This window comes from Mastigoproctus giganteus, chromosome 14 (genome assembly GCF_048544385.1).
Source record: "Mastigoproctus giganteus isolate SK-2022 chromosome 14, ASM4854438v1, whole genome shotgun sequence".
Taxonomy (NCBI): Eukaryota; Metazoa; Arthropoda; class Arachnida; order Uropygi; family Thelyphonidae; genus Mastigoproctus; species Mastigoproctus giganteus.
This window is the reverse complement of record NC_143588.1, coordinates 101,650,567-101,667,174: the sequence shown is the minus strand read 5'-3', so window position 1 is coordinate 101,667,174 and position 16,608 is coordinate 101,650,567. Positions and strand designations below refer to the sequence as shown.

At 34.2% G+C, this 16,608-nt stretch overlaps 1 protein-coding gene across 5 annotated transcripts in view; it reads left to right on the top strand.

Moving 5' to 3' along the window:
* LOC150075448 (uncharacterized) overlaps nucleotides 1–16,608 on the top strand; it is a 107,964-nt gene that overhangs the window by 16,399 nt on the left and 74,957 nt on the right. For 3 of the 5 annotated variants that reach the window (XM_090389214.1, XM_090389215.1, XM_090389216.1), the window contains exons 2-11: nucleotides 740–1,688; nucleotides 2,609–2,855; nucleotides 3,099–3,292; nucleotides 3,594–3,619; nucleotides 3,752–3,801; nucleotides 6,194–6,350; nucleotides 8,699–8,858; nucleotides 9,640–9,692; nucleotides 9,921–9,955; nucleotides 10,714–10,742. In XM_090389214.1, the coding sequence (XP_090245340.1) occupies nucleotides 764–1,688; nucleotides 2,609–2,855; nucleotides 3,099–3,292; nucleotides 3,594–3,619; nucleotides 3,752–3,801; nucleotides 6,194–6,350; nucleotides 8,699–8,858; nucleotides 9,640–9,692; nucleotides 9,921–9,955; nucleotides 10,714–10,742 (1,876 nt within the window). In that variant the 5' untranslated portion in view covers nucleotides 740–763. Of the gene's footprint in view, nucleotides 1–739; nucleotides 1,689–2,608; nucleotides 2,856–3,098; nucleotides 3,293–3,593; nucleotides 3,620–3,751; nucleotides 3,802–6,193; nucleotides 6,351–8,698; nucleotides 8,859–9,639; nucleotides 9,693–9,920; nucleotides 9,956–10,713; nucleotides 10,743–11,427; nucleotides 11,541–16,608 lie in introns of those variants that run through there. The other 2 variants (XM_090389218.1, XM_090389219.1) reach the window with 2 other exon arrangements.

Sequence of the window (16,608 nt, the reverse complement as noted above, 5' to 3'; positions counted from 1 at the left end):
GTTCGCGCGTTTCCTCAAATTTCCGTTTAATTATGATCTAATGAAGAAGAACGCTTTTTGAATTGGATTCCCACGGGTAAGTTTTTAGTCATACTTGAAGATTTAGGCTTAGTGGAATTTTTTTTGGCTGGTGCAGCATAAGCCTCAGGCTTCCTTGCACAATAATAATAATAATAACGTGTACTAAAACCTTTAGCCTTTAGGACAGCACGACCGTGGTAACCCATATCACGCAGCGTTCTGAGCACTGTACTGACGCTGACACGTGTCCCAATCGTCTCACTGAGGGTGTGTGTGTGTATGTTGCGACAAGGTCGACCTATGTTTCGAGGGGACGATTCTTTATACAGCTCTCCTGTCACATTTAGCCAAATTCGGAGGTTCTCCGTGTAGTTTGACCGGATCTTTGGTGACCGCTTTAGTGACTTACAGACCGCTTATGTGGCAACCTATTATCGTTCACGCTGGAAGTCTGTTAACTCCATTGATCGCAGCATCTCGCAATCGTATTACTGTCTCTTCTAAGGTCTTCGAGGATATTTATAATTGTGTCTTACACGTGCTTGAGAAGAACCTGACCAATTATCAACATGGTAGGACAGTATATAACTCTAAGTCCAATTGTCTTTTAAATGGCAAGTTATCGATTAGTAAGGCATCGTAATGCTCTTTGTTTTTTGTTTAATTTCTGATGCAAAATCTTTTGTGATCTAACGAGCACTTATTTTTTTTTCCCCAGGATTTATTTGAAATAAATGCGGTCATGGTGGATACCCCATCCCGAGTGAGTGTCCAGGCTCTAAGAGCATTCTTCACCCAACACATCGAAGCAGCTCTTGGAAAGTCACCCAGCAGACATGAGAGTGTCCAGGACTTGAGAAAGAAACAACCCAGAGTTACATCAGTGGTCCCTCCAGAGTTAAGTGGCGAACGACCAGTGCCAGATGGGTGCATGTCCAAATCCGCTTCCATGGGAGATCTGAATTCTCTTCTTGCTAAAGTGCGCCCTTTACCCAAACCACGAAATGGGTTCAGCACCATCAGAAAGTCGGCAGTATCGACGTTGTGTTTATCCGAAAGATACGAAGCACCTTTTGATCCAACGAACCGAAGTGGCCAAGAAAACCGAGTTCTGACAAGGAGTTCGTCACAGCGTCCATTGAACACTTTAGATAGACGAGTGTCGGCCGGTCGTAAAAAACCAAGGCCCTGGTTCGGAACAAACTCTGTCAGTTTTTTAACCCCGATTCATGACTCCTACCCAAGGAAACATCGGCATTCACAAAGTCAAGAAAGGTTACCACTTGGCGAAATCTTCGAATCGAAGAGGGCTTCCGAAAATGTTCGTCTCCACCCGCCAACGGAGTGCAGTCCTGGAAAGTGTGGTGGAAATAACCAGCAGTTAGCCAACCTGGTGTCATCATCAAAGACCCAAGTTGAACTCATGCAGTGTTCTCAGTTAGTGTCGTCGGACAATTATGTTAGCAAAGCGAACTTGTGCTACCGGAAGAAAGAGATTCCACCCCAACACGTCCTTGGGATGGCACCGGCTAAGCCATCAAAACCACCCCTCATGACTCTATCTTATGCCAGACGAGCCAGAAAAGCCACACGAGATTCGTGCCAAGGTTTCAGTTGCCACGAAGACAGGAGATCATTAGCTTCATCACGTGCCTTGTCCACTTCAGGTAAGTGTGCATACTTGTATAAAGTCCTAAAAATTCCTATAGATGGTCTTGTACAAAAAAATAACAAATGAATAAAAACCTCTGGAACCTTTATCAGTTTGGGCTCAAGGTACGACACCTACATGAAGAATTCATCGCCGGTAGATGGCACTGCAGTCAAGTACAATATGTTACTGACTGCATGGTCCCTTCGTATCTTTCCACCATCTTGTTTACTCCTATTATTTGCTTCCAACACCGGTTTTTATTTACTTTAAGAGATGTTTGACTTTGACCAATCAGAACGCTTACTGCTTCAGACTCTATTAATGCAGATTTTTAAAATCAGGGGTGAACTCGGTGTCAATGATCTTTATGTGTATACTCGGCTGACAACAGTTCACCCAAGTAAGAATTTTAAAAAAGGCTTTGAATAACATTGTCCGTTGCCATAGTGACAGTATTTGAAAATTTTTCGTCCGTTGCGTGAGTTCACCGATTTCATTATACATGCAACACATTCTTGGTGATCGGAGGGTTGCGTATTATTCAATGTAAAGTCTCGAGTATAATAAAACTTTTCTAAAAGTAAAAAAAAACATAACTCAACAGAAGAGGTATCGCTGATTTGTTAAACTATTATCTACATATGCGCATAAATTTTCAGTCTTGTTTAGGGCACCTGTTCCCATCTGTATGCACATAATCCATAAATGATATACGTAAAACGTTACTGCGCATGTGTAACTTTTTATATTATTTTTTTCAAGAAAAACATTTACTGTTTCTCCAATAATTATTTAGAAGACATTTAACCTGGTCTTCAATTTTAATTAAATTTCTGACGGTAATTTAACATTCTCAGACAGTATGGTGTTCACAGTGACGAGTTCAATAAAAGAAGAAAAAAATCGTGATATTAAGTAGAGTTTCCTTTACAGCTCCAGCCTTGCCGATCAGATCTCATCGGATACCTCCAGTTCCTCTGCATCCACCTCCACCTCCACCACCGCTATCCTCACTCCCAAACTTACGGTATTCCAAACCACTTCCATCTCCACCTTTTCTGTCATCGACTCTATCATTATGCGAAGAGAAAGAAAAACCCAAGAACTGCAACAGGACACGCCCAGTCTCCGAAAGGATTCCTCTTGAAAATCTGGAAAATGATGAATGCGAATCATTAATGTAAGTTTTATCTTGAATTCTCTATTTCCATGATTTCTTTGTCTGTTCTTAAAGATTTCTTAATATCTACAGCTTAAGAAAAAACTACAAATTAATTTTACCAAAATGTATAAATATTATTTATTATTTTATTATTATTATTTATTACTTTATTATCATTTATTATTTTTTATTATTTATTACTTTATTTTAATTTATTATTATTATTAATAATTATTTAGTTTTATTATTTATTTTTTATAGACCTGAATATACAGAAGAGGAAGAATTGAGAGATAATCTTTTATCTTTACAAAAACGGACGCAAGAGGGCAGCGTGTCGCGCGGACGTTTACATAAATCGAAGCTTCCATCTGTGCCTCCACCTCTACGGTTACGAGAATCAGCTAATTTATCGAAAAATAGTTCTAAACAATCAAAGAAAAATCCATCTAGAGGTAATTTTTATTTATTAATGTTTGTTATTTATGCAAATTAATGTGAACGAGTGTAATTTTAGATATATTCTAAGGCAGAAATAACTAAGCAATAAAAAAAAATTCTTTCCAGAAGATAGCGTATTAATTATTGTTGTAACAAAACCCGACACCAGATGGTAGCACATTGACTTCTCGATAATATTTATGTTAGTTCCCGTGTGATAAACTTAATTTTGTTTTAAAAAACCTTAAATTTTTAAATTAAAATCTATACGCTTGTTGAAGTAAAATAATTATTTAATTAGTTTATTTATTTCAGATGACCTTTATCAGGATGCTTTTTCGGTAAGATGTTTCATTTATTTTTTAATTATTATTCAATATAATTTTCATTTGTTTTTATTAATTTCTAATAGATTTAAATAACCGATTTTTGTGACGTGTTTTTTGACGTTTTTGACGTATTTTGTGACGTAGGTAGATCCAGAAAGCGTATATGAAGTGGTACCTGGCGATTTTGGTGAAGAGTAAGTATACTATTAATTAGTACAATTAATTGTCGTCGTTTAGATGATTCTTTGAGATGGCGGGCCGTTGGACAACTTGAAGCCGGGCAGTAGCAGGCATTGGTGGCACATTGGCTTTTTGTATCATGCATCGTCTCGGCACTATGGAAGAAGTTTCAGGAGACAAGAACCATTACAAAAGAGCTGGCCAAGGTCCTCGAAAGTTACCCCAACCAGAACAGACAGCTATCTGGCTTTAACAGCAAGACGGAACCCTAATATGTTCTGTTATTAACTGTCTGCTGTGGTTCCTGCCGCCTAACTGGACTGTGCTAAGAAGGCTCAATTCACGTTGACTCCACCCAAGCAAGCCAGTGATTGTTTGTATCCCATTAACCCCAAACCACTGCAGAACTCGTCTCAACTGATGCCATGGACTTGGAGCTTTGACCAATGGGATAAAGTTCTGTTCTCTGATGAGTCCCGTTTTAGCCTACAAACAGATTCTAGACGTTCTTTCATCTGGAGACAACGAGGAATGCGGTACCATCCCTCCAACATCAGAGAAAGGGACACTTGCTGTGTTCTTGTGTGAGGCGGAATAATGATCAACGGTCACATCCCTCTTCATGTTTTTGGACAGAGGTATGTAACTGCGCAGAGGTACTGAGAACAGATCCTCGAACCCTATGTGCGACTTTTTATGGGCGCGGTTGGCCCAGACTTTCTTTTCTTGCACAACAACGCCATTGCAAATAGAGCTCAAGTGGTGGAGGAATATCTGGACAGTGACTGGCGTGGCCAGCACGATCACCACACTTAAAACCTCGATCACTTGTTGAGCTAAGGTGGTGGAAGAATGGGATTCGTTGCCACAGAATCTTATAGATACCCTGATATCGAGCATGGTTCACCGTTGTCAGGCGTGTTCATCCGTTGGAGAGGGATCAAATGCCGTACTAATGTCATGTTACCATATTTTCCCTTATCTTGTATTGACCTCTGCACTGTGACTTTCTTGGTAATTTTTATACAACCCCTATAAATGTCCCTTATACCTGTCCGAAATTTGTCTCCTCATTTCATTTCATCGTTATTCTATGATTCACTACCATAGCAAATTTTGCCCAGCTTCTTCCCAATGTGCACTTGTAAAACCACGTTTTCTAAGTGTTCTGTTAATTTTTTTCAAGCAGTGTAGTAGTAATTCGTGATTTATAGCAAAAAAAAAAAAAAAAAAAGAGCAAACGGAACTACTTTTATTCTCGAATCGGATTTCTGTTGTGGTCCGATTTTAATGAAATTCTGGATGGTTCGACAAACCTTTCTGATTACACGTGGACAGAAGAAAAGAAAAAAAATCATAATTGAATTTCAGGTCTGATTTTAATGAAATTTTGAAGGCTCGACAAATATTTTTAAAAGGCCCAATTATAAAATTCATGAAAATCTGTCCACTGGGATTGGGTTGTTACATGCGGACGGACGGACTGATATGGTGAAGATAAACAGGCACATTATGCATATATGTTAACCCGCCTAAAATTTACTTTAGACATTACTGTCTTACTGAAAGGAAAAGAATAGAAAATCTGCCTTCTTACCTTATTCTTTTTTTCTGTGTTAAAGGCGTGCGTATTATGCACCAAAGGCTATGAGGCAACAGGATGTTGTGTCAATAAACCGCCTGTATTTTGTGATTCATTTGACTGTCCGCTGAACGAAAAACTTGAATTTCTGGGAGGAAAAACTATGAAAAGCTGGTCTGAGACTCACTAACTCAGTCTCGTGGAAAAAAAAAAAAATAAATAAAATAAAGATTTCTCGCTTCATTGACGGGATTCGAACCCGGGCATTTTCCACCTAGTGTGCTACATACGAGAGGATTTTTTTTTTTTTTTTTTTTTTTTCGGGTGTAAACAGTGAAATAAGATAATTTAGACATTACACGTTTCACTTTTTCCAACAACCACTGCTGCCGTTCACGACACCATTGGTTGAGAGTTTTTCTGCTTATACAATACACATATTTACATAGTGCAGTATATCTGTGTTGTCCATAAATTGGTCTTTCATTACGTGCAATCGAAATAGGCAGTATTCATATGTAGAAATGCCCGTTTCACTAATATTTTTGTAGGTTAGTATACATATAGAAATTTTCAGTAATAAATTTATGAAAAGAGCTACCCATTTTCACACAATTAATAACAAATTTCGATCTTAATGCTCTACTACTTTTTATGTAAAAATAGTGAAAGTTTTGCAAAGATTTAAGATGTTAACAAAATTAGTTTTTGTACATGCGTTCTTAAAGTAATGATCCGTATAATGATTTGAGAAAAAAAAAAAAAAAAGAAAAAAGATCTTTAACAATGTAATTAATAATGTTTCTCTCTCTCTCTCTTTTCAGAGAACCTGTGTATAACTTTAATTCATGTTACAACCGGGATGTCCATACTAGCTTTAAAAGAAAACTGAGCCGACTTTATCAGGAGGAGAACAGTAGAGTAAAGAAGGAAAAAGAAAAGAAAGAAAAGAAGATGGAGAAGATAAGGAGAAAGTTTGGTGTAATATTCTATTGATTGCTATTTTATTTCTATTTTAAAGTATTGTTTTAGTTACTTTTGAATGACTTTTGGTCAGCTTTGATAGAATATAAGATAAAATGAATGGCAAAATATAAATGAAAGTACACTTTGAACTAGCATAAGTTCCTTTGCTCAAACTTGACTATACAGCCCGCCCTGACCTTGCCCCTTTGGTATTTCATCTATTTGGGTTTTTCCAAAACAAAACCATGACAGGGAACCGATTCAGTGAGGGATATGGTGTTGATATCGTCATTATCCCAATATGGAATTTAACCAAGGCAAGTAAGGGTATGAGGCGTCACTGAATCGTATCTGTAAATGCCTTGTGTTCTATGGTTATGGCTGTTCTCAGGGTCGTGCAAAGGAACTTGGCAGCCCTGATGCAAAATGAGTTAAGGGGCCTCGTTTATTGATGTTGAGGCTTTGATGGCTCCCTCGATTGGGGGCCCTCTGGTGCGGCGCATCCAATATACCTCTCCATTTACACGGCCCTGGCTATTTTATCCGTGCATTCTATGGTTAAAATTGTGGCTCACAATTCACCACTCAGTCCTGACCTTGCCCCTTCGATATTTCATTTTAATTTTTTTTAAGATGAAATATCGAAGGGGAAAGGTTAGGGCTGCGTGGTCAAATGTGAGCCATTGGGTTTTTCAAAAAAATAAAATAATAAATAAATAAATAAAAACATTAAACAGGGAACCGATTCAGTGATGGATATGATGTTGATTTCACTGGTCATCCCAATATGGGCATTTCATCAAAGCAAGTAAGGGTATGAGGCGTCACTACATCGCATCTGTTAACTCCGTGTATTCTATGGTTATGGTTATTTATTTATTTTGCGCATGGAAAAAAATCGTGCAAAGGTACTTGGCGATCCCGACGCAAAAGGGGTTAAAGGGCCTGTTTATTTATGTCGAGACTTTGATGGCTCCCTCGATTGGGGCCCCTGTTGTGACGCATCCAGTGCACACCTATTTGCACGGCCCTGGCTATTCTGTTCGTACATTCTATGGTTATAGTTATGGCTCATAATTTACCACGCAGCCCTGACCTTGCCCCTTCGATATTTCATAGAAATTTCCTTTTTTTTTTTTTTTTTTAAGATGAAATATCGAAGGGACAAGGTTAGGGCTGCATGGTCAAGTGGGTTGTGTTTTTCAAAAAAAAAAAAAAAAAAAAACCACCTGACAGGGAACCGACTCAGTGAAGGATATGGTGTTGATTTCACTCGTTATCCAAATATGGGCATTTCACCAAGACAAATAAGGGTATCAGGCATCACTGCATCGTATCTGTAAACTTCTTGTATTCTATGGTTATGGCTATTCTATGTTTAGTGTAGGCTATTCTATCTGTGCATTCTATGGTTATGGCTGATACTTGACCACGCAGCTCTGATCTTGCCCCTTCAGTATTTCATCTATTTGGGTTTTTCAAAAAAAAAAAACATGTCTGACAGGGAACCGATTCGGTGAGGATTCAATATGGCATTTCACCAATGCAAGTAAGGGTATGAGGCATCACTGCATCACATCTGTAAACTTCGTGTATTCTGTGGTTAGCTTGCCATGTTTCCTTCATTAAAATCTCGCGTTTCTGAATCAGGTCGAATGATAAAATCCCTAAATTTTACAACAGAGATTGCCCCTGTAACAAGAAGTGAATATTTCGAAAGGCAGAGCATAATATGCGTTCATTTATGTGTCGTTTCTTTGTTCTGTGATTAAATAAGATCTGTACCTTACTTTTCAAACAGCCCTCGCATTAATAATTGTGATGATAGGCTTGTAGATGGGGGGTCGTGCGTATAGGGGGCTTTCGGTAGATGCTCAACGTTGGCAAGACAAAATATGGCGAAACTGTTACATGGTGGAGATTGTGTGGGAAAGTTATTTGACCGTAACAGGGGTGGGTCATAGCTGTCGTTTATATATCTATATAAACTACGTAAGAGTTGATTTATTCGCTATTCTGTTTCTTCTTCTTTATTCTGTACTTCCTTTAGAAGTGAAGAACTCATAAATGAGTCTTTTACAGAAGTTAACAAACCAGTAATTTTATCCACGTATTGTTTCATAAAAAATATATATATAATAAGAAGAAAAAACAGAATATGCCAAAGGGCTGCCTGCCACTATGATGGAGTGGTCAAGTTCGTTCCATCTTTCCACTACAAAATATATCGTATGTAGGAGTAGCCGCACGAGCCTCTTAAAATGTCATGTATACACCAATCATTAATCTACGTGATGTATTCCAGCGTAGCAAAGTTGAGTCTTTTTATATTAAAGATATACTGAATTCTTTGTGTTTTACAGCTTACAGGGACGGAGCTTCCACTGGACATAGGATTGGTGAAAAATGACTCGAGGGGTGGTCGTCTCGATCTGGCAGTCAAGAAGGGAGAAGCACTTCTCATTTTGCGCATGGAAAATAATCCATCTGGCAAGTGGCTGGCGAAGAACAGCAAAGGAAAAGGTAAGTTGGGAAAGATTTCTCTCCTATAAAATTATAAAACAAAAAATATATGTATAAAATCGAAAGTAGATTATAACTAAATAGATACAGTAATATAAATATACACTTCCTCTCAAAAAGTATTGGATACGCGAATATTGTAAACACGTACCAGAGATATCAGTAATAATGGCTTTTTGCTTGTGTTGGACTGTTTGGAATTACTCCAATTAATGCATCTGGTACAGTCGAAGAATTTCAACTGTACCACACACACACACACACCCACACACACACACACAGTAGAAGAATTTCTGATAAGACTACTAAAAGACACCCTTCAATATACATTTACCACCATTGGAACCAATATTGCTCTGTTTGGTTGCACTGTAAACAAGTAACTATTATGGTTAACAGTAAATACTTAAATATTAAATGATCCAACAGGTCATTGGCATCGAAATACAACAAAACTCAATTATATTCTATAAGTCAACGACCTGTAGAATATCTATAACTTGCAAATGCTGCCATCTAGTAACAAACAAACGAAACAATTCTTAAGATAAGTATTATTAATGCGTATTTTGTATTATAAATGAAAAATTCTGTTTTTGAAATATTAATTTATTATTAAAAGTTTTAAATATGCTCATATTAAAAATTATAAATTTAAAAATTAGTAATAATAAAAGCGTGCAGTCAGTTATCACTAAACTTTTAAATGTATTAAATGACATTAATTAATTATTATTATTAAATTTATAATATTAAAACCAATTAATTTTTTTTTCTGTAGTTGGATATGTGGAGCTAACAAATATTGAAATGGATGCAGAATCAGTAAAATCGGTAAGAGATTTGTTGATTAATTTATATGCCCAACGGCACATAAATTAATCATATTAAAAATCAATATATATATATATATATATATATATATATATATAATTTCGTGCTTTTGATTTCAAATATTAATTTTAAATTTAAAAAAAATATATATTTTTACAAAATTAATAAATAAAAAATAATAATAAATAAAAATTTACAACAGAAAAATTATTTATTTTTATATTTCAGGTGATGGCTTTAAGAATGGTTATGAAACGAAAAAGGTAAGCATACATCACTTACTAATTGTATTAATCATAGTGCCATAATTAAAAATATTCTAATGATGCATATTTATATTATGTATCTTTAAAAAAAATGACAAAATGAAAAATAATATATCGTTACAGAAATGGCCGGCAGGTGGCGCTCCGCCACACTGTTGAATTTTGCATTCCCTCATTTTGAATATTAACCATCAAAGAGATTGTCAACAGATGGCGCTTTTCAGTATATTTTGAGAATTTTTACATTCGATATGATAAATGACTTCAAATATAATTTAATTGATAGCTCCTTTTAAAAAAAAAATAGACGCCAATCTATGTGTTAGGAGCCTCCTACAAAACAGCTCCATAACATATGGATTATGCCTTCTCCTAGCAGCCCACTTCACTCAAAGTTTCTGTGACACTTGACTTTGGACGCACGGTTGACTGCCATTGTTTCGCTCTACTGCCGTAGATAGCGGCGGAAGTTTGACGGATGACGATACTTGAAAGTTTTTAAACTTTGACCTTTATTTAAAAAAAAAAAAAAGAAGAAGACACGTTACATAAATATCTATCATTAGACAAGAGGTGCTAGGATAACAAAATCTATTCTGGAGCACTTTAATCTTTATGCAAATGAGATAAATGTAATTCGGGTTAATATATACACTGCAGTAGAAAAAGTTAAAGGATTAGTAATGAAGCATTGGTATAAAACATTTAATATTTGCATTAACTACTAATATATATATATTTCTTTTTATTTACAGCGAAGAAGAGTGTACAAATATGGAAGAAGGTAAAGATAAATAAAATTTAACTTTCTTAATATTTAATTATTAATTTTATTTTAACATTAACATTTTAATTTAATATTGCAAATTAATATAAATTAATGTAGAAATGCAAATTAATTTAATTTACATTTTTAAATAATTTTTAAAATTAAAACTGAGTAAACAACAATTTAATATGAGATTCCAATATTAATTGACAAATATATAAATATTTATTCAATATTTATCACTAGCATTAGCATTTCCTCTTTTAGACTGTTCAAAATTCAGAATTAAAAATCTTACCTTAGATAATAACACTCGCTATAATCCCAAGGATGTTATTAACCCAGGAAGCCTAATTTAAAAAGAGAGAGATAAAAAAAAAAAAAATCAGGTACATGAGAATAGTAATTATGAATTTGAATCTTTTTACTTAACTTAATCCCCTGCTGGGTCTTAATATATATAACAGAGTTTCGCTTGACGTATTTTAGAAATAAATTTTCTTCGTGTATTATCTCAGTGTGATACTTAAGAAAAATGTCTTAATTCTCCGCTTGAGGTCCGAAACAACAGACGATTTTAAAGCCAGCGATTAATTATAATTAGCAAGTAACTAATATATATAAAAATACTTTTAAGTATAATTAAACTCTAACATAATTTTTATGATTTTTTAAATTTAAAAAAAATTTTTTTTTACAGGCATATATGAAGAAACACTATAGTCTGCGCCATTCAGGTTACCATGACAATACGTGGAAAAACAGAAGACGACTTGCTAATTATCTTCCGTTTGAAAGCGTCATCTGCTGCTTATTTTATTACGCAAATTATTTGAAATGCGTTGCTAAATAAATATGTGAATAAATGAAAATGTATTAATAAATTAATTGAATATATGTTTGTTAATATTGGATTGAAAATTGGAAATATTATTTCTGTACAGTATAAAAGTCTGGTTAATTTAAAATTTGATTTTGTGTTTTTTTTTGTTTTTATTTTTTTTTAGCTTGCAGTGTTTCTAAATTATAAAAGCAAATACGGTCACCTCATTAAAATGCATCAGAAAAAATTCTTTTAAAGTGCCGAATCATTAAAATTGTCTGATTAAAAAAAAAATAATAATAATATACATTAAAAGAAATCCTTATCGTTGAATTGTCATTTCAACTAGTAGATGGCGCCACTATGAAATTGTGCTAAATTCCATTTGGCGTCTAACGATTGGTGGGCACTCCAATGATTGATGGCAAAATAGTTTGTCTACAGTATTTTTTAGCTGCCTACATAACTTTTGCGTGCATAATACTTTTTTTCGCTCAGAACTCACTTTCTCTTTACGTCTAGGGCATTTTTTTCGCTTTAGGAAAGCACTGACGAACTGTTACAGCGAAAATAGTTTTGTTTAAATTTTACTTTAGATTTTTGCGCAAAAAAAGTCGAAAAGCAGCTTAAAATTAAGCGTATGAAAATGGATTTATAATTCAGTTCATTTTAAATTCGACAGAATAAAAGAAACGAAGATTTATGGGAAAACGGAAAAGCGCGTAGAATCACTATTGTCTGTTTTGCGTGTACGCCATCTTCTTCAACGTATAAATCAACTATTTTTGGCAAAGAAAATAATTCAAATTTAGATTTGGCCATGCGTAGTAAAATTTCTATTGCCAGAGTTGTTTTTTTTTATGAAAAGTAAAAATTGTCAAAAAATTTTCGAATGCAATTTAACAATTTTTTATTTATACTTATGTTTTTTTAAAATTGCTTTCTGAATCATAAACATGTTTACGTTCTTTTTGTTGGTGTAGCTTAAAAATTATTTACTTTACAAGAATTTATCCTTTGGTTTACAATAATGACTTTTAAAGAGTTTAACGAGCTAAAAAAAATTATTAGAATAATTGCAGAATTTATTATAATGCAGTGTTGGCGCGACTTGCAGCCAAATTAAGTCAAAATCATATGATACATGTTTATGCTGTTTTTGTTTATGCATTTTAAAAGTTATTATTTTCCAAGAATTTATTCTTTTGTTTACAATAATTACTTTTAAAAAAATTAACAATTTTAACAAAATTATTTGAATAATTACAAATTTATTATAATGCAGTGTCAGTGAGACTTGTAGCCAAATTAATTGTAGGTCAAAATCATTTGGTATTGGCAAACTACAAGTATCAAATGAGTTTTCGATTTTTTCTTTTCTTAATTAAAAAAAATTTCAATAAAATTTAAAAATAAAACAAAAAAATTACAATATTTCATTTTATTTTCAAAATTAATTTCAAATTTTAATTGTAATTTATTTTCAAAATTAAATTTTATTTTCAAAATTAAAATGGTAAAAATTTTTCCAATTAAAAGATTTTCGACCTCAATTTACCAATATTTTATTTATAATTATGCCGTTTAAAAATTGGTATCTGATTCATAACCATGTTTACACTGTTTTCATTTGAGTAATTTAAAAATTATTATGTCCCAAAAATTTAGTTTTTTGTTTACAATAATTACTTTTAAAAAAACTTAACGATTTTAACAAAATTATTTGGATAACTGAAAAATTTATAATAGTCTGGAGATTCGTACCCAAATTGAACATTAAAATTTTTGGAAAATTTTGCCAATTGATTAATTGGAAAAATGTTGGGGGATTTTGAAAATTTTGTGCATTGTACGTATTGGCAAATTGCCAATCTGTAATGATTTTTCCCTTTGTCATTCAAATTTTTATCTGTTGTTGTTTTAAAACACTTTGCATCGGGCAGTCGGCCATTAAAACACTTTGGCAAGTTGCCAAATTTGCAATTTCAAAATAACATTTGATTTTCTCGGTCATTGGCAATTTGTTTATTGATTGATAATTTCTGTACCCTTAAAAAAAAATTGCTTTTCTTGATAAATTATATTGATGATAATAGAATCATAGCGACAGAGTGAACATCAGTCGGTTAACATGATTCGAAAGTCAACAGAGCATTAAAAAAGTAACTGCATAAGCTTGTATGATGTTACAAGTGGGGACGAATGAATGGTTTACATTTTAAGGGGGGAACTCATTCTTCCACATACGTTTTCAGACGGGGAAGGGAGTCCTCCCCCTCTGTCTCCTGCCCTTCGACGAGCAACTGTTCTAGTACGAACTTACTAAATAATTGTAACAGATCTTCCACATCGGTCTATGGGACACATACAATGTACATTTTACGCTTCAAGTATTTCGATCAATGCACACCAGATAGCGCTCAAACTCTCTGCTTACAGGCCTTGTCGAGCCCAGCCATGGATATGATTAATGGCTTGTGATGTGTAGTTTTTATGTGCGTTTCATTCTCTTCGCAGTTCACCATTCTCCGGTGTGTGTCCTCAGACGGTAACGAAGGGCTGATTGCGTTGTCAGCGTCTTGCTTTCCGTACATAGAACGCTGGGAGCCGTAAGGACGCGTTTATAAAGACGCAAAAGGATGGCTGATGATGGGGGATAATGCTAGACATTCGTGGCAAATGAAGTAATTTAGCCAAAAAGCTACAATCGTATTGGGTTAGTCGGAATATGTATGAATTTAATGGAGGGATTGGGGGATTAAAAAAAAAAAAAAAAGGAGTTCAATGGCTTTCGAGGGAGGGAGGGGGTTCGTAAGGACTTATGATGGCAATATACGTGATGGTTAAGACAAAAATGAAATAAGAAAATGAATACCAATCGTATAATTCATTTTCCCGATTTAACGTTCATCGTACAATCGGAGAAGCTTAATTTTTTGTTAATTTCTTTTGACATGATAAATTAGAAAGCTCTGTTGTGTAGAAGTACGTGAATATATTACAAGAACTATTTACCAGTACCTAAATAACATCATAACAGTTAATTTTCCTGATCTAGCGATCAACGTACAATCGGGGTAGGTTGAATTTTTGCTGCTTTCTCATGTATTCTCATGTATCGTTTATCAGTTCCTGAATAACATATAAATTTATTTATTCAGGAAAATAAATTGTTTCATTAGAACAATTTATTTCCCTCATCTAACGTTCTTCGTTCAGTAGAGGAAGTTGTAATTTTAATAATTTCTTTTGGGTTTATTAAATTAGAGTTTAATTGTTTACCAGTACGTGTTTAAAATTATAACAACTCATTTCCCTAATCAAACGTTTCACGCTTTATCGGAGAAGATTGAATTTCTTTTAATTTTCATCTTATTGTGCTCAGATTAACATTATTAGCATGTGACCAACGTGCAATGTATGAAATGAACTTTTGTCTTTTGAGACAGCAGCCATATTCCTTCGTTGCACATATAAATATTTATGTTGGAAAACAGTATAAATATTTATCAACAGATATGAATTTTATATAAGGCTATAGATTGTCTATTTATACATAAAATAAACAACGCTAGAACGCGAAGGTTATCTGACTTGTATTCCCAACAATAATTTGCATTGTACGTGAGCAGAGATTTTTTTTTTTATTGGGGAAAAAGACTGTGGGGATTTTGGGTACAATTTTCATATATATCGTTTGGTGACATGGATATAAAAACAAAATGGCGAATATTCTTAAAATAATATCCCCCCCCCCCCCGTTTTTTAAACAAGGGCATAGGGGTTAATTTGGATACATTCCATAACCCCCCCCCCCAAAAAAAAAGTACGCCGTAGCCTAGTGGTCAGGCGCGCGAGTGCATAAGTACACGTGCCTTGAGTGACCGGGGTTCAAGCCCGTGACTGCTGAATACGGTGCTGTTTCTTGTATTCTGTCTATCTTGTTAACTCCTCTGACCGTTTGGTCGTCCCGGAGTATAAACAGAAAATTTATTTATTTTGAAAATTTATTTTAAATTTTCACAATTTTTATTTCGATTTCCAACTATTCTTTACAACTGCGTAACGTTTTGTTTATTTTTGCATTCTTAGAATTTTATTGTTCGTTTCACGCTATTGAAAATCGTTTGGGATTTCTTTCTCTGTTGAAATGAGTATTATTTTTAGGAGGAAAATGCAAAAGACACTTCAAACAATGAAAAATTATTAATTGTTAAAAATTATTATTTTTTCATTCTTAGAATTTTAATGTACGTTTCAGGCTATTGAAAATCGCTTGGGATTTCTTTCTCTGTTGAAATGAACATTATTTTTAAGAGGAAAATGCAAAATACACTTGAAACAATTAAAAATTTATTTTAATGTGATCAGAAGACAAAAAAATTTATCGTTTGGTAAATCTAAATGCTTTAAAATTGCTTCTGCTGAAGTTTTTGACTTCTAAATATTCTAGGGAACATCACATCGCATCCCTCTTTGATCTGTACATCGTTTTTGCCTTTTCACCTCTAGTGCAAGCGATGTAAGTGCATCGAATGTTACTATCGGGGCTCCTACAGTAATATATCTTTTGCTCAGCGGACTAGTTCCTTTTGCCATCGGCTCTAGGAGCATACTAGGAGCACATACCGGATAAATTACACCGGCATCGTATTTTAGAATAATGACACAATAACCAGCCGATGATAAAGTGGGGATATATATTTTGTAGGGATATGCAGTGAACACGTAGCTAAGAAATATGATTTTTTTGATTTTTTTTTTGAATGGATAGGGGATAATAAATGTGAGGAGGTATCTGGTGAACTGTTGGAGGGTGATAAAACCGCAGGCTTCTGTCAAATAATGGCTGACACGTTGAGTGGAGACGCAGGATAGATTCGTGATTCTCAACTGGCAAATACATAAAAAGAAAAATTAAAAATCACGAACTGAGACTTCTCAAATAATTCAAATGTTTTTTCACTAATGGACAGCTAGTTCGATAAGTTCATAGCCATGAGATATCAGTATATTGGGGGTTCGTTCGTTTTGCGGGATGAAAACCCATGTTTCTTC